Consider the following 18,265-nt stretch of genomic DNA (forward strand, 5'->3'; position numbering starts at 1 on the left):
CCGGATAGACAGCAGTATCAGTCTTGTAGTGCCACATCCGGGATTTGTTTAGCCCTTTAATAGCGATTATGTGAACGTGTCGGACTAGTACCACTGCAGCTTTCCTCAGCTCTGTCTAACTGCTTTGGGAGTAGGAGGAAGATGAAGAATGCTCCCAAAGGACAAAAAACCCCTGTGTTGTTTTTCATGACTGCTCTGCCTGCCCACGCGCACAAACACTCTTGAGCAGCCTTTATTAGCTGTCCTGACTGTGTTTAGGGAATTAGTATCTCTAATCTAGGTAACAGTCTTGTTCTATTCTGGGCTCTAGGTGGTCTGGATCAGATTTTAGTGATCGAATAATGTCACTCACCTGTTCTCTTCAAAAGAAAAGATATATTATAAACATAGTACTTGACTGTATGTGTTGTAAGACCACTACATCCAGCCTGTCTGCAGAAAGCTTCTTGAATCCACATACTAAACATCAAGAAGGAATTAATATTGAAACTAGAGTGTGGCTTTTATGAATTACAAAATGAAATACTTTTAACTCATGGTCATGTCTGATTTTCAAAGATAAAAGATTCTGTGAGCTCTGTGAGCAGTGCACAGATGAGCAGGACGTCATGACAACTGATTGGAAGTCAAGTGTGGTCCAAAAAGAGTCTACAGCACTGGAAAAACCAATGGCACAAATTGCAAATTTGACATTATTATAGTCCTCAGGAAAACATTCCCAAACAATCCTTATTACTAATTACTCCTCACATTTTTTGTAGGCTTTCAGTTCACTCCATATTTACATGCTGGTTTTTTCTGGCTTGTAGGGATATTTATCAGACCAAGCAGAATGGATGGATGAATGAAACAAAAAAGGTTTGTGATGCTGTAAGCACAAAAACATTACAATTGGAAAAAACTCAGCAGCAGTTTCTCTTTTACAAATACAGTACTTTTACAGTACTGTGTGAGAAAAATGGTGCTTGCAGGGGAAACAGTGATTGGGGACTCTCAGTGATGATGTAACGGCTCGGTTGAGTTTAGGCTTTCTGACAGCCTATCAGTATAGGCCAGCGAGCCATCCAACAATCCTACTCAGAGTAAATCTCCAACCATGTACCATGAAGCAGAGAGCAGTATGAAGCTGTATGTTCAAAGCTCGATGAGTACGTAAGGAGAGACGAGACAATGATAAGAAACACAGAGGAGAAGGAATGTATTTGGAAAGCAAATAAATGTGGCGGCATGCACACACAGCACAAACACTCAGTGTTAGCATGAGACTCCAGAGTAAGACTGGGAGCTGTTGGTTCTTACTTGGAGGTAAGGCTTGGTCAGTGGCAGCAGGAAAATGGTTTAGGTCATGGCTGGGTCGCAGGACTGGAAGATGGCCAACAGGAGGGGAGAAGCTTGAGCCTACAGGACATTAGAGAAACAGCACGGGGTGAATTACCATAGGGCCCAGGATATTCTGTACCAACTATAAGACTGGGAATAAACTGGACTTTGCCCACATAGATGTGGAATCCCCATGTGTTGTTAGTTAGATATGTGAACACTGAGGCTGTAGACAGACATGCCCAATGTTTCATATATAGATGTCATAGAGTTAATGACATGTAATGTTAGCATATATTTGGCTAATGCTACTGTAACTGTTTATCAAATCAATAAGGTTAAAGAAAAATCAGTGAAAGCTGAAATACCAATGTGTCAGTTTACCAATGAAAGGTTAAAAAATAATATTTATTCTCAACAATTTTAATAACAAATTCATTTTGTTTTCGAATCAGAACATTTCCTGTTGTTAAATTTGAGAACCTGATACTTGTCGTTATCTTGCTAGTTTTACATTAGCTTAATATACAGTTGGGGTCATAAAGGTGCTTATACTGATGAGCATGAATGTCATGTTAATTTTGGGTTTTAATAATAGCAAGTTGAAATGACTGTACAGCATAGGTCTTTAGCAACTCAAGAATTGGGTGTAAATAAATCTGTACAAGTTGCATCTCAAAACAAGCTCCTGGCATAATTCTCACTGGATATTTGACCATTCGTCTTGGCAGAATTGATACTGTTTATTTCAATTGGTTTCTTGCCTGGCATGAACTGAGCACAAATTTTCAAATGTTATGAGGATTGGTCAGTAAATGCTGTCAAATAAATCCTTTTGCTGGAAAAGAGAAACTACCAACTGTAGTCTGTCACTAAGGAGATCTAGGAGGTCTAGTTAAAAGACACGTTAGAACCTGCAGCCACACTTATTAAAAGATTTGAGTGTATCTACATATTTGAGCCTTTGTGTTAACCATTGGCCAGAAGAAAATCCTAAATAAATGTGAACTTTTATACCCAATTTTTCTTTTTTACAGTGATTAAAGGTGTATGCTGTACAGTCATTACACCCTAGAAAAAGTTCCAAGACATCAGTGTCCTAAATTACCATGACATTCATGTTGCAGTTATGTCAACTTCTGAGATTATAATCTAAATCATTTTTATTTATAATGAAATTGGTAGACAAGAGTATCTAAAAAATGAAAATATTTCTTGGAACATCTTTCATGCCCTGCAGACACATAAACAAATCATGCCCATCTGCCAACCACATTCCTTTAATCTCTTTTTGAACTACTCTACCACCAGCACCAATAACAAGAGCTAGAAGTTAGTCTTTCAGCTAATTGCCCCACCAACAATAAACGCTGTCTCCATTTACATATATATATAGTTACTGTTACTTGCAGACTGTTTTGAAATAGTCTCTAACAGCTTTTCCATCAGCTAGTAAAATGGTAAAATGGTGAGTGAGTATGTGGTCTGGATGAAGGAAAATGTGTGTTAATGCGAAGTGCAAACAGACATAGCATGCTTTGAGATGGGATTGTGATAGGATTAGCTGGAGTCAGCCTGAGGGAAATGTAATCCATAAAATACTATCACATTAATGAGCAAGCTTTCCTTCCACTAAAAAAGAAACATTGATCACCAAGGAGAAGCACTGATGCTCAGGCATCAAATGTCTTTAACATGAGTACACGCTGGCTGTACATACATTGCAAAACACAGAAACATCACTGTTGTGGTAGGACTGTGACAGAAGGCCATGATATGCATCACTGTGTGCAACTCGTTAATTGAGATTTGCCGCATTAATGCAGTTATGGCGTTAACGTCACTTTAACGAGATTAACGCTGACAGCACTAATATATATACATTAAAAAAGAGAGGTGAGATGATTTAAGGCTTCAGTGCTTGGGCTTTAGGGTGGAGATGGCCAATGTCTATCATTACCTCTTGTAAAATATAGTTGGAAGGCAAAGCTGGACGGAGGTTCTCATAGGCTGAGATTATAGAAAGCTCCAATTACAGGCTATAAAGTTTCTATAGTGGAAAAGCAGATTTTAATAACAAAACCAGTCTAAAGTTCCAAAAGCACACAAGTTAAAGTAAACCAGGACAATCCGAAACAACATTCTGGCAACTTCAATTAATAAGTAATCAAATCGAGCAGTTCAATAAAGACAGAGGAACATTTCTTCCTGCTGATGTTCATGCTGGTAGACGGCAGTAAAGTTTTAATCATGGAAATTCACCACAGAGGTGACTAGCATTACAGAAGTGAGTGAGCACATATGAAGTAATGTTTATAATTGCTTCAAAAATCTCAACAAATACCACAAAACACAAACTTTTTGTGCAGTTTGGAACACAATATGCTTGGGAGTTAAAGGTACAGAGGCTGGATTTCCCAGAAGTCAAAGTGTGCCAAGGACAGTAATCAGTGATCAGATGTAAGAGAGAGAGAACGAGGAGAAAGATTAGAAATTTTCAAAGTTAAGGACTGGCACAGTTAAAATTGTTTTTCAAATATGAAATATGAAAAAACAAATTGAAGTAATATAATTTAGTTATTGAAAGGTTAAATGAGAATACATGACAGTTTAATGTAGTTTATTGCCAGTTAAAAGTATTAGTTTGAAGTGTGGTAATAAAGTTAACAGTAATGTACTACAATGGACTTGTCAAAGCAGCCTGTGGTGCTCATGGTCAATGTTAAATCAAGGGTAGCAGACATAAATTTGAATTCAAGCTGATCTGTCTGCTTAAATGTTATAGAATTCAGTTACACCCACAAAGACCAGCAAACCTAAGAGCAGCAGCACAGTTCAGCTTATCCCCATATGTAAGGAAAATAAATCTGCTGGAGCTTACAAAGCAGATTTTATGTCTTATTTCAAAGTTGTTGTTTTCCCGCCATTCTGTACTGCTGCACTGGATATTAGTGTTCCTCCACCTGCCAAATTCCATTTTAACCCCTGTATAGGCTTGCAGTGTTCCTCTCCATCACATCCAGTTTCAAAATATCAACATGGCCTTACAATAACATGGCATCACAAACTACCAGGGGATACTACAGTGGCGACTTCAATCTTTTATGTGGTCCTATGGTTCAATGACCCAACAATCCATGATGGGGACCTTGCAGGTAAAACTAACATTGGCCCTGCATGGGCTAAACCGCAAAAGGGTAAAACTGCTGTGGGAGCCACATGGGCTAGCCTACAAGGGGTCCACATGGTTTTTGAAGCTGGACTGCCTCCAATTGGGGCCAAAACGGGATACCCGTGGGTTTGCTTTGCCCACACAGCCCCACAGTTCACCCACAGATAGCTGCTGTGGACGCACAGGGGCATGCTTGTTGTGGATGTGGTTATTCTAAAAGTGAGATAGAAAGTAAGAGCCTGTGAATGACACATGGTTCATTTACTCACCTGCCTGTCCTTGAGTTACCAAGGACAACTGTCCAGATGGTTCGGGGTAACAAACCATCTGTTATAACAGGTAAGCAGTCCAACACACACCCACAAGGCCAACACAAACTTGGTCCAAGAATAAATGGCAAATGGACTTATGTTTAAATATTGCTTGTCTGCCCAATTTAAGCACTCAAATCACAAATACTACAGCCTCATCCATCCATTCACACACACAATGAATGCTCTATCCTAAGCTGCCTGACACATTGGCATGCAGACCGAAGGAGCTAGGGATCAAACCTTATGATTAGCTAGTTACAGTCACTCTAATAGAGGCAACCGAGGAAACTCCACTCTCGTCACAGCACTACTCATTCACTTTCTTGTTTATTTGGTCTTCTGCTCAGTTTCCATCATGCTAGCGGAGGCTGAACACCCACACACAAAATCTTCCCATATATGTTTTTGTAGATCATTCACACAAACTCGACACAGCACCCACACTTGACAGAAATTCAGATCTGGATGGAGAAACCCATGGTTTCATCAAGCTCTGAAAATTGCATAAATAACCAAGTACTGGTCCAAGTCTTAAAAACCCAAACACACTTAAAGGTTTCCCATAATCACACAACCAAATTAAATATCAGAGAAGTGATAAAAGCAGATTCAAGCCAAGAGCATTCAAATCCAAAATGGGGGGAAAAACAATCTTTGTGTGCAAGAATATAATCGTAACAAGCAGGAAGAAGACAACTAGACAGCTATCAAACTCTGCAGAGGGTTTGAAAACATTTTACATTTTAGTAAAAGGAAGTCTTACAGGGTTCTGCAAAACTGTGTGTGTATCCAGCTTTCACTCTCTACAGGCAACGTCATGTAAAAAATACAAATATACAAAAATGACCAACATAGTAAAAAAAATCCAGTCAAACACAGTCAGTCAGTTTATACTTAAATATATACGTTTACAGCTTATACTTAAATAATTTGTCACTTCAGAATTTTCCTTTCTGAGGAAGTAAAGTGAGGGCCATTAACAAGCAGAGCCTGAATCTCCCAGAAGGTAAACAGAAGCCTTCAGTGAAAACCTGGTAGATAAAAAGTTACATTAAATTGGCTAAAACGAATATTAGTGGGAACATGTATTCATTTGGGCTTCACTTGAACATTGAGGCACCGCTCCATGAAAACAACTCCCCCCAATGACAGCTATGACCCCCAGAAGAACAATGCTTCATGAACATGACACGGCTGAACCTAAGCTGCTGAGCTGACTGAACCTCTGCACACGAGCCTGAGACAATCCACAGAGACCCATCTCAACACTCACAGATCTCAAATGATTCTCTCCATCATTCCACACGCTCAACAGGACATCCCCTGGATTTCCACTTCCCCATATGTCAGAGCTTTTTTGGAGCCATGGGAGGGACCCACACACCAGTGTTAGAACAGCTAAAAGTCATCGTACTGACTAAAGAAGGAGAAGAAACATAAAAAACATCCAGTTGAGTGTCTTGGAAATTAATCATTGTGGGTTCAATTTCATTCTAGAAATGGCCAAACAACAAAAAAGAAAGTCAATTTTCTCCTCATGCCAGACAATAAGACAAGAAAGCTTTAGAGAAGCGTGAGCTAGCGTATTTGTCTCTATAAGAATAGGCCAACATAGTAGGCATTGGGGGAAAAGCTTCACTTTATATATGGCCGGTAAGGTAACTTCCTGCGAAGCTGAATGTGTTGCTTGCCTAGTGTTCTAGTCTAATTTGAAAGCTGGAGGTGAAAGACTTATTCTGAGACAATCTCACCGATGCTGTTCTGATCACTGGGCCCCGCCACAGCTGGATCCCCCTGCTCTCCGCTCCTGGTCTCCTTCCATCTGCCCGTCCTCCTCTCTGCCCCGCCCTGCTCTTGTCCGTCAGGGCCGTGATTTCCATCAGGTATTGACTCAAAGGCGCTCTCCTCATCTTCCTCTTCCTGGGAGGAGAACACAGTGCTGCTGGAGAGCCGGTTACTCTCCACCGAAGACAGGCGGGTGTGGCTGCAAAACCGCCCCCTCCCCTCATAGCCGGAGTTGCTGTAGCATGATGTGCTGTAACAGGAGGTGCTGTAGCAGGAGGTGCTGTAGCAGGAGGTGTCACAAAACTCGCACTCGCTTTCACCTGGAGCTCTGTGGGCGCTGCCGCCAGCCCTCCTTCCTCCTCCATTGCTGGAATCCCCCTCCTCGCTTTCTGGACAGGAAGGGGAGATCCTCCTGACTGCTGTGTGGCCTCCGCCAAATCCTTCACCTTCCAGAAGTTGATTCAGCTCAGAGAGGCGCTCAATGGAGAGGCTGCGGGGCAGCGAGCGCCGACAGCAGGGGCCCGGACACCCCAGAACCTGCACGAGTTTAAAGACACAGATCTTTTATTACTCTTCAGCAGAGGTGAATCAGAGTGAATGAGTGGGTTAGCCCTTCAGTATGTTAAGTGCAGAATGAGAACAGGATTTATGCATCGTGTGAGCAATCCCAGCACATCCCTGTCTCATAAACGGCACGCTATTCAAATTCAGTTGGAACAATTTAATTTGGATCATTTTGGTTTATAGCTAACACTAAACCAAAGAGACAGTATGAGCACAGAAGATCGAGAAAAGCTAGCTTACATGCTATATGTGCTAAACAGGTGTACTGCCAACACTTCTTGGGGGAACTCCAGCTTAATAAGCTCCACTGCATACACCACATAGTAAGAATGACTCCACAACATCTTCTGTTTGTTAGCAAGTGTCTAACCAGCCCATTACTGCCCCTACCTGAGAGGGTGACTGTGATGTATCCTCTTCTTCATCATCCTCCTGCCCCTCCTGCTCTTTGGAGGTTTTATGTGTTGGTGATGTGCTGTTTGTCTCCACAGTGCTGTCTGTATTCACTCCTTCCCCACTTTGCTCTTCCTCCTGGCTGGGCGGTCTGTGCTGGGCCGAGGGAAGACTGTGAAGGAGGTGGTGAATCCGGATGTAGTGGGATCGTGGCGTCTCAGGCTCGCCACAGGCCGAGGCAATCACCGTCTCCAGCTCTGACACCGGGAGGGAGCAGGGGCGGGTTTTACGGCGTGAATGAGCATTGGAGTTGTAGTTCGACAAGAGAGACTGGCAGGAGCAGGGGGCACAGCTTCTTTCCCCTCCCTCTCCAACCTCCTGCGGGGCCCCTTCAGCTGGGCCTACAGGAGCCTCCTGGGGTGCAGTGTTTTCCTCGGGGGGAGCCTCCACAGCAGTGGCCTCATCGAGAGTCATTTCTGCTACGGCACAGTCAGAGTGTGGCTCTGACTGTGCTTCATCCACAGCCTCTCTTCCTTCTGCTGTAACCTCCTCCTCGGCTTGGGCTGCAGTCTCCTCTCCCTGCTCCACCTCTCCTTTCTCCTGCTGCCCCTCCTCTCCTCCCTCCTGCTGCTGCTCAGCAGATTCTCCCTCCGCCTGCTCCACCTGAGGCTCAGGAGTCAAGGGTTCCTCTCTCACCGTGGTCTCCTCTTCCACACTTCCTTGCTCCTCCTGTGACGTCGCTTCACCCTGCTCCTTCTCAGCGGGTTGGACCTCCTTGGGTGCGGAGGCTGCTTCAGGTAAAGTCTCAGGGTCAGGAGGAGCATCCAAGGGAAGATCAGGCATGTCAGGGCCCACGCTCAGTGTGTCATCATCGGGAGCATCAGCAGCATGGTTGACATCTGCTGCGTGTCCACCCTCAGGACAGGCCGCCTCTATGACTAAGGAAACCTCCTCATCGTCTAAGAAAGAAAGGTACACGCTTTCATCACTGTTTCATAAGTTTCATTTTCAAGTTGCTGCCTTCAAACTGAGCTTTGTCTTCAGTTCCGGTGTGCAGTGACTTAAGTGAAATCAGTAATCTTTCAGAGAAATACTGGGTGTGTGGCCTCTGATACAGAGCAAAGATTTACCTGCTAATTAGAGACTAAACTTTGAGCTGCTGGTGCCTTTTGCAGTATTTTTTACTGAATCATCTGACAAATAACACGACAGACCGTGCGGTACAGCTAATGTTCTTTAACCTCCTAGAACCTGGGAGGTGATGTGAACATCACATTTTGGGTTATTTAGACCAACATACTCAATTTTGCTCTACAAGGGCCTGATATGCACTTATGAGGACATTATACTGCTACTGTTCTATCGAACTGTTTTTAACGAATATCCTCATTGTTTGTTTTTATATTCATCAGGACCCAATCAGCCCAAATATCAAAGAGAAATTAAAAACGCATGCCTGTAACTGAAGGGTCACCACACAGTGCAAAAGTTGCTATAGTACGGTTAAACATCATTTAGTTAGCCAACAGTGGAACATTTGATGGATGTTACTTTAACATTAACCGCCGGTATAAGTTCCATTTGAAGGCAGCAACTGGGTACAATGGTTGTGCCATTACATTAGTAGCAGTTTAAAATCTTATATTATAAAATGTATTATGGAGATAAAATAAATCTCGCAGCATATCCAAGTCCTTTTCAGTCTCTTACATAATCTACAGCTACTAATTCAAGGTGAACTGTCCATACTACTACATAGCATTAAGCCTGGTGTACCTGGGTGAATGGAGGAGGTCAGCTCAAAGCGGAACTGCAGCTGGCCACAGACATGATCTGTAGGCAACCTGCGACCTAAGGAATAACTTACTACTCGATCCCTGGGGACAACACAGAGACAGGCGACAGTTAGAAAGGGTATGTAAATGAGAGAGAAGGGAGAAACTCGGTAAAAACATACAGTAAAAAAAAAAAAAAAAAAAAACAGTAGCTAAAATCAGACTGTTACATGGCTTTTAAAGCAGCTATAACCACCCACACCATTTACCTCACGGACAGCCTGTGTGGGCCAGTTTATGTAGGAGAACTTTTACAGCTCTACAGATTGAACCATTGAGCACAAGCAAACCCCTGAGCTGATGACAGCCATGCTGCATTTATTTAAACAGGGAAAATCCTCATAAATGTGTTTTACCCGATGGCATGTTTTTCCAGCAGTCTCTGGACCGGGACCGAGAGCTTCCCCAGGAAACGCTTGATGATTGGTCTGCTCTTGGCAAACTTATCCTTCACCTCAATCTCCAGGACATCAGTGGGTAGGGACACAAAGTTAAACCTCTGGAGAAACAGAGGACAGAGCAATTTCTTGTTGGATGTGTGCTATGTAACACAGGCAATCATTTACAACATTCAGCATTTAAAGCACTAACAGGAATTACTATAAAACCTAAAAAAAAAGGGAAAAAAAGCAGGCAAAAAACTTGATCATCCAAATTTGGCAAACAAGAATATATTATTAAATGAGATGCCAGAAATGTCCATATTAGACTGACTTGGGTCTGAGTGTTGAATCTAAACCAGCAGCGTTTTGTGCTTAAATGTGCCAATTCTTGAATTCTTTGCTCGCACTTACTCAAACTGCCCTAATCCATACACCTAAAACCAACACATATCTGGCAACCCTTGAAGAGACCAGACCAGAGTCAGTGCCAGCACATCAATCCTCATGACTCACCAAGATAACTGTGAAAACTTGTTGGGTTTTTATATTTGCTATTCAAACATAGCATGAGTAAATGGAGTGCCTGCAGAATGAAGGGCATGAGCAGAACAACAACAACCGTATACGTACCCCCAACGTATATCATTTATGCATGTGACACAACAGCAACAACTTCATTATTTATTCATAAAATACAAACTGCGTTCTGCCACATTTCACACAGGCGAGACTGATTCAAACCAAAGTCACTTTTTGCATTTGTAATTAAATATTATAGTTATTGGAATTAAGCAATACAATCATCTTTATGGTTGCACAACTACTATACTAAGAAACTATGATTACATTTTGATATTGTTAGAATAAACTAATGAATGAAATGAACTAACAGTGGTATTAAAGTGTTTCTACTTGTATGCTATTTTAAATTCTCCCCAGGTTACTAAAAACAACTTATCTCAAATGAATGCCGGAGACGTGATTGTTAGAGTTCAAATTTCTGCAAATATTTGGGAGGGTTAAAGTGCTCCCTCTTCAGCAGATAATCATTAAAAGAAACTCTGCACATACAGTAAGGCTCAGGAATCACAACCATGTAACTCGTCCTGGATTAAAACATTTCCTGGTAGCTTAGCGTGCCTAATTTGGGGTTTATTTTTCTTCCTCAGTGTTATTTGTACTTTATTTATTTGAGAGAATCCAATTCCCCGTCTCCCATCTTTCTCTTTTGGGGTTCTGATGACTGTCCAAGCTTCTTATACACTGCTTGGAGAGTCCAAATCCTCCAAAGCTTTTTATTCACTCTTACCAAGATAGATTTTAGAGGGAAATACTGATTGCACCTTAAAGCTCTTTGAGACAAGCTTCAGAATTTCTGGCACCAAAAACGTTAAATGCTTAAATTGGCACAAACCTGTTAGTTGGTTTTTATCAAAGAACAAAACAACAACAACAAACCCATGATGGGACTTCCCTTCTGCATTTATACATTTTATTCAAATGTCAATACAAAGACCTCTTTTCCTTGTCTCTGTCTTATGTCCGCGTCTTCATTTAAGGTTAACACTCCTTGAAATTATTATGATGGGGAAGTAATGGGCATCAACAGGCACATTAAAACCACCAGCCTAATATTGTCCTGAGGCTTTGCCCTGTTGGGGAATGCACATAGGACCTCTGGGTGATCACAGTGGTGTCTGGCACTGGGGCTTTATCATTTGGATGCTGTGGAATGGGGCATCAGCCTTGTTCTGATGATATACTTCATCAGGATCTGGGTGTTTTGAAGATGAGGCAGATGATCTTTGTTGAGTCCCTCAAGCAATTCATAAGCAGTTATTGCAGTGTGGAAAGTGCATTGTGTACCTAGGGCCTGTCATTGCAAAGAGAATGGTCTTAGTCTAATACTAAGGAATTAGGGCTGGGCTATATCACACTGTTCACGGTAATACCGGTATAATGCTGGGCAACGACAAGAAAATGAAATATCGCAATAGAATATGGGTAAAACACGCATGCGCAGTGCCTTTGTTTTCATACGCACATGGCGGAAAAAGCATGGCGGCGACGCAGAATGAGAAGGGCGAAAGCGGATCGTTGAATGAAACGATGAACCAGAACTGGTTTGTAAAAGTGCTGCAGCTTCAGTGGTGTGGAACTGGTTTAGCTTTCGTCCCTCAGATACACAACAAAGCACTATTTTTGGTAGCACATGCTAGCGGGCCGTCGTTATTATCGTGTTGTTTGGAAAATACGGCACACTTAAAATCAATCCTTTGATTTTTCTGAAAGTCGACAGAGCCCCTTATAATCCCGTGTGCCTTATGTATGAACTCTGGTTGTGTTTACTGACCTCGAAACGATTTTATGTGCACGGCGCTCGAAAATCTGTCAAATGTTTTAGTACGACTTTGCTGAGCTGCGAAGCCGCACCGCTTGATGGCTTGTCGGAGCATTACAGCTATCGTAGGCAGGAGCCTCGCGGAGTGATACGTACTGTGCTTCAACATAATATTACCGTATTGTGTGTGTGTATAACCTCTTTTAAGTTTTGTGGATATTATACCTGGTTGTGCTGAGGATATGTCGGCTAATTTCTACTGGAAATGCCTTTTGGTTAAACTGTCAGCGAGGAATTTGCATTTGCACTGTTACATTTTTATATAACTTTAATGCACATAAAAAACAGCTGCTTGTTTAAGTGAACATACATTGATGTTTTTTGGGGTTTTTTTGCACTAATAAAGTTGTGGAGTTGTAAAGTATTTTGTCTAGTATCAATTATATCGTCAGTTATATCGTTATTGCAAATTTTCAGATGTATATCGTCATAAATATTTTTGGTCATATCGCCCTGCTCTAGTAGGAACCAAGGATTCCCAATAACAACCTGCATTATGACGAAGCAATCAGTGTTCTCTACCTCATCTGTTAGTGGTCTTAATGTTTTAGCTGATATATGTTGCTCTACATTCAGTGTTTGATGCTTCAGACAGTATTCGGACTAACTTCAGCCTCCTCACTCTTTAAAGTAGGATAATTTGCAGCTGAGGCTCTGATGCAAGGAGCTCCAAAAACACCCTTTTTTGGGTGTAATAGGCTTGTTTGAAGCCTTTATTCTGAGAGTATTTCTAATGTTTACTTCATGATGGTCATGATGAAGTATAAAGAAACTGCAGCTCTGATAACTCTTTATATACTGGTGAGTAGAAACATTTCGTCTTTAATATGCTTTTGACCTTGCTCACGCCAGAATAACAACTCTGACTCTTTGAAGCGTGGACTCAGGCATCAGTGCATTAGCAGCACTTCTGTTCTGCAAGCTGAGCCGTGCAGCCATCATGGAACCCATTTGTTCCAGTACTTCTCCACTGATGGTCTCAAGTGTCTTTATACAGCAGTTATGAGCTAATCAACATTATTTTCTTCATCTGTAAGTGGTCGAAATGTTTCTTCTTTAGTGTCAGATTAGTCAACAAAGTCATTAATATGATGCTTAAAATTGAATTCCCAAGACTTCACTGTGTAAATCTAAATGCCTAATTTCCTATACAATAGATGCCCACATGAATAATTCCTGTGAAAACCTTGTAGAACAGGTCTTTCTGCAACCATACTATTATTACAAAGGAGCCTGCTGCAGTGAGGGACTTCTGAATTAGGAAAACCTTCGTTTTTGCCAACAGCCCAATTCCATAGGTTCTTAATGTCAGTCTAAAGTATGGATTGCCCTGAAGCCGCCTCATCAAAGGTATCAGAACATCAAAAGAAGATTCTGGTGGTATACACAACAACTAAACCTGTCATTAAAAGTACCTTTCCTTTTTAAATTAAACTTAAAGGCTCCTTCTGTAACATAGAACAGTAACATAACGATATTTCTTTGGATTCTGAAATGTTTGTGCTTAAGTAAGACCAGCACTGGCTTTAGTAATTATTTTAGCATTTCTGTCCCTACAGGTAATATTTGGACAAAATGTACCCCCAAGGTTAACTATCCTTAGCTATGTGTACTTTTCTGAGGGATCATTTAAATGTGACAGACGTGCAGGTTTTTAATTTAAAGGTCTTAACAAAAGTACAGCGTGAAATATTTAGGAAATAAACTATTTTTATAGATATTGGGAGATTTTCAGAGGCTCAAAGGTTACAGACAATTGACCAACAAGTAGTTTCATACCCAGCTGTTCTATTCACACCCATCACAACAATTACTCAGTCTATAATCAAGTGATGCTTTCATGAAACACAGAGGCTTTACAACAAATGGCGAACACTATTTATGCTGAAGAGGAGGAAGGGCAAATTAGACTTTGCTTTGGTTTGCTGGATTTCCTTTGCAGACTTTGCATTTCTGATCAGTTTTGGAGCATCCAGAAAAGGGCAGGCTTTTTTAGGTATATATTAGCAAAGAAATGCTCTCTTTAATGGCCTTTAAGCCATTCACATGATCTTAACAACCACAGCTTTTAAGTCACTGAAGTCAAAACTAGCAGCAAACAAGGGTGTGTTTCTTTGGAGCGTGCTGGCAGAACATGTCAAGAAAGGAAATAACACTTGCTGATGTCCGTGGACTCTACACGTTAGCCAGTCCTTGACTCCAAAAGGTTTTCATACAAGTATTAAAACCAGCCCTTAATGAAAAATGATAAAACTATTAACTACGAAAAAAGTTAATTTCACTGTTTAAATAGCATAAATAAACATTTTACTTTTTATTTACTGTTTAACATTTATTTACAAGATCATTTACATTCTGAGACTACAGGATACGATGTAGGAACAGTAGTTTTTGCTCCGTGCTGTGTTCTTGTAAAGTACCATCCATATACACTTATTCTCCCTCTTCTCTCTCAGCAGCAGATTTTACATTTTTGGGCTTTCCTTCTCTTAATATCTTACCCAAGTCTCTGTATATCCATGTGTGTTTAGGTGATTGGAAGCTCCAGGCTACAACTTCCTTTTCCCTGCAAGTCCAGTTGGACATGATGAAATGAAACCTGAAGGGGTGACACTAAAGTTTGATTGGATTAGTGTGTGTGTGTGTGTGTGTGTGTGTGTGTGTGTGTGTGTGTGTGTGTGTGTGTGTGCGTGTGTTGTGACTGCTACATTACATTCTATCTGCTTTGCTACCCTTGCCAGTGTCTCAGACAATGACTAAAGTGCTGATCATGTTGGCTGCTGTTTTTCCGATCTGTTTCACTCACTGTGTTCTTGTGTGTCCCTGATAGTTCTTTTGTGGGAAGGACAGAAGGAAAAACATATTCACTCAAGAAATGAGAGCAGAACAATGTAAAATGGACCTGACTGCATGGGATAAAATGAAGTGGCAAATGCAGGAAAATGAAAACCGGGAAAAAAAGAGTTAGCTGTGGAAATCTGTGTGCAGAGAGATAAATGAGGAGGATTAAATGGAGAACGAGTGAATCATTTACAAGAGCAGGCAGAGGAAGGTGCCAGTGGGGTTGCACAGGATGGACGGGAGGTGGATGTGGGGTAATGTGGGTATCGTGTAAATAATTACCTGTTTCATCACAGCAGAAATAGCTCATAGAACCCAAGTTCAAAGGGAAACAACGCCATCAAGGTATATATAGAGTACTGTATATACTGAATGTACTGTATTTTAGAGTAGAGAGTAAAGTTGCTCTGGGTCATTCATCCATCCATTAGGCTTATACTTATCAGCGCTATGAGGGCTGCGGTTCATGTATTTTTAAATAAGAATCCCACAAATCCTTGACTCTAAATTTCACATAATTCAGCCCTCCTTATCTGTCATCTTTCAGAGTTATATGTTAAAGATTTAGGCTGAGCTCACAGCTGCCTTCTGCATTTCACCAACTACCAGGCCAGAGCCCCCCAGCTCTGACAGACTGTCCACCCCCCTCCCTTGACCCCCACCGGTTTGCTCACAGAGCAACTCGGTCCACGGAGGATGCCACCACCATCACCCTTCACAGATTGCTGAGCCATCTGGAGAACAGGAAGAGCTAAATGTGGATGCTCTTCGTGGACTACAGCTCAGTGTTCAACACTATAAACCCAGACATCCTCACCACCAAACTGGACCACCTTCAGATCCCGCTGCCACCTGCTCCTGGATCAAAGACTTCCTAACCAACCGGCCTCACCCAGTCAGCCCCACCTCTCTCCCCCACTCTCACTCAGCACCAGATCCCCGCAGGGAGGCGTTCTCAGCCCCCTTCTGTGCACCCTGTACACTTATGACTGTAAACCAACCAACGTCATCGTCAAGTCTACCGATAACACCACCATGGTTAGGTTCATCTCTGATTGACAGCGTACAGAGGTTGAGTCTCACAAAAAAAAAGGCAATTCTATTCTATTTTATTTGTACAGCTCCAAATAACAACAACATTCACCTCAAGCCAAAAAAAATGCTCTTTTCATTTCAGCACCACAAATCCACCACGCAGGAGGAGCTGAAGCGTCTCGACATCAGGCCATTGATCCCTACAAGGTCATACAGAGCAGGTTCACTGGGCTGTCCACTGTATTTAAAGTGAGTGGTTATAAAACAGTGAATGTTAAGGAGCTGGCAAACGGACAGCAGCCAGATTAATTACCTTAATCTCAGTTTTTTGTTAATTGATTAGAATCAAGCCAAAATTAGAAGTCTTGCCTGGTCAGGCAGGCTAATCGTCCCACTTTAATGTGACTGATGAACTGGGCTCCTGTCCTGAGGCCTGTACTGTCTTATCCAGGTAACTTTGGTTTCTGTACTACAAAGTTGGTTTATTTCTCACAGGTGTAAACTGCCATGTGATAGATCTACAGATCTATAGGTATGAAACCACTGCCTACTGACAAATCAATTGTCTAGTGCCACCATTCCTGGGCAATCTCTTGCACCTCTGGAGAGAGTAGAAGGGTCCAAAGTTTCCAGTAGCATCTAAAGTCTTTGTTTCCCCTGATGAACATCTGCAATAAGAAGATTCTTACAAACACCTTAATTCATTTTTTTTCTTTTTCTGTTGCCAGGAAACAATTATCAGTTTTATAGACATGAACAGTGTCACTGTTAAAGCGCTAGGCAACAGAACATTAGACACCAGGTTAGGTGGGAAATTCAAGTGAATGTAGGGGTATGTTTCTACTTCCTCACACAGTGCTTACAACATTCGCTCTAGCGCTGGTGCCATTAGCTAACAATCCTGACCCAAGAACAGTTCATCAAGCAGATGGACTGCCTAGTTCCGTCTAGTGGTAGATAATCACAATCTTCTAGTGTCATTGTGCTAACTTGCCAGTGTTTGTTACAGCCCTCAGTTCTTTTCAGTGTTTTAACTGTGTATTGTAGGCTCTTTGCTCTTGGGTCCTCCACCTGTTTTTCATCTTGACCTCCATTCCTGTCTACTACTTCTTCAGTTCCTCCACAGTTAGTTGGATCTGTTTAAAAGCATTATACATGGAAGCTGTGGATTTTTGTGAGCAGCTAGCCATGGCCTGGAAGTTACTGTTAGTTACATGTGTTCGCTCATGTCATTTGCTTCTATCCTTCTTCTATTGTTTGCTGTTTTGCTTACATCCCTAGTTTATTACTTGCCATTGTATATGTTCTGTAGCCTGTTTTGTTGATTGACTTGGACGTTAAAACCGTTACATTCAGGTCAACCTCTGTTCGCCTGACTTTTTAGCCGTTAGTTCAACCTGTAATTGTTACTAATGGTTTCTTACTCTGCTTCTGCTCTAGTTTAATCAGGCTTCATTTTAAAACACAATTAACTGTTAACAGAGAATTGCACACCTTTATGTAAACAACAGAGTCTGCTTCTACAGACAGGAAGCCACGTTAAACATTCAGTTTTGATTCAAAATTGTGTCTCATACAGCGCAGTGCTGGACTGCAGTATGGAAAGTCTGCTGGATGAGCCAGCATGTTCCATTAGAGTTGACACAGTACATCACTGCCAAGCAAGCTGAGCAGCTCGCTCAAAATGGGATCAGTTTGGAAAAAGGAAAGTGACTTAGAGCTGAGTGGATGCTGTCAACTGGGACACCACATTAAATCTCTGTATGAGTCTCCTGAGGGACATAATAAAGATAGAGACTGTGCCACAGGACATCCTGCGATCAGTGGAGCTTGTGCACAAATCACAGGGTCACAGCATAGTTATGCCTGTTCTATTCCAGATCATGTAGAAGCTTAAGCACAGAACAGTGCTGATTGGCATCACCTCATTTATAATCTCCTATTGAAACAATGGTTACTGCTTATTCACATTTTGTATTGTTCACAATGCAGTCCCTAAACCATGTCAAATATCTGGCTACCTCATTTATCCACACCTAGTCAGGTGTGAATAAAAGCATACCTGAGGCAAGCTTCCCAGAGAGCTCGCTTGTCTTTGCCTCGGTGGCACCAACCATTTTAGCCAACCTGGTTTTCCATTTGAAGATAAAACCTCTGCTCACCGACACTCTGGTATTCGTCTCCTTTTTTATGTTGTGGCTTTTGAGCCGGGTCGTAACAAG

At 41.7% G+C, this 18,265-nt stretch overlaps 1 protein-coding gene across 3 annotated transcripts in view; it reads right to left on the reverse strand.

The window, feature by feature from the left end:
- The window catches only part of hecw1a (HECT, C2 and WW domain containing E3 ubiquitin protein ligase 1a), an 88,734-nt gene that overhangs the window by 22,730 nt on the left and 47,739 nt on the right, over nt 1–18,265 (reverse strand). Inside the window, exons 7-12 of one of the 3 annotated variants that reach the window (XM_013914450.1) lie at nt 9,740–9,882; nt 9,325–9,425; nt 7,973–8,507; nt 7,546–7,897; nt 6,558–7,128; nt 1,300–1,398 (exon numbers count right to left, since the gene is read on the reverse strand). In XM_013914450.1, coding sequence (XP_013769904.1) covers nt 1,300–1,398; nt 6,558–7,128; nt 7,546–7,897; nt 7,973–8,507; nt 9,325–9,425; nt 9,740–9,882 — 1,801 coding nt within the window. Of the gene's footprint in view, nt 1–1,299; nt 1,399–6,557; nt 7,129–7,545; nt 8,508–9,324; nt 9,426–9,739; nt 9,883–18,265 lie in introns of all 3 variants that reach the window. The other 2 variants (XM_005747476.2, XM_005747477.2) reach the window with 2 other exon arrangements.

Source organism: Pundamilia nyererei, unplaced genomic scaffold (assembly GCF_000239375.1).
Source record: "Pundamilia nyererei isolate P.nyererei 1_Seehausen unplaced genomic scaffold, PunNye1.0 scaffold00198, whole genome shotgun sequence".
Lineage (NCBI taxonomy): Eukaryota > Metazoa > Chordata > Actinopteri > Cichliformes > Cichlidae > Pundamilia > Pundamilia nyererei.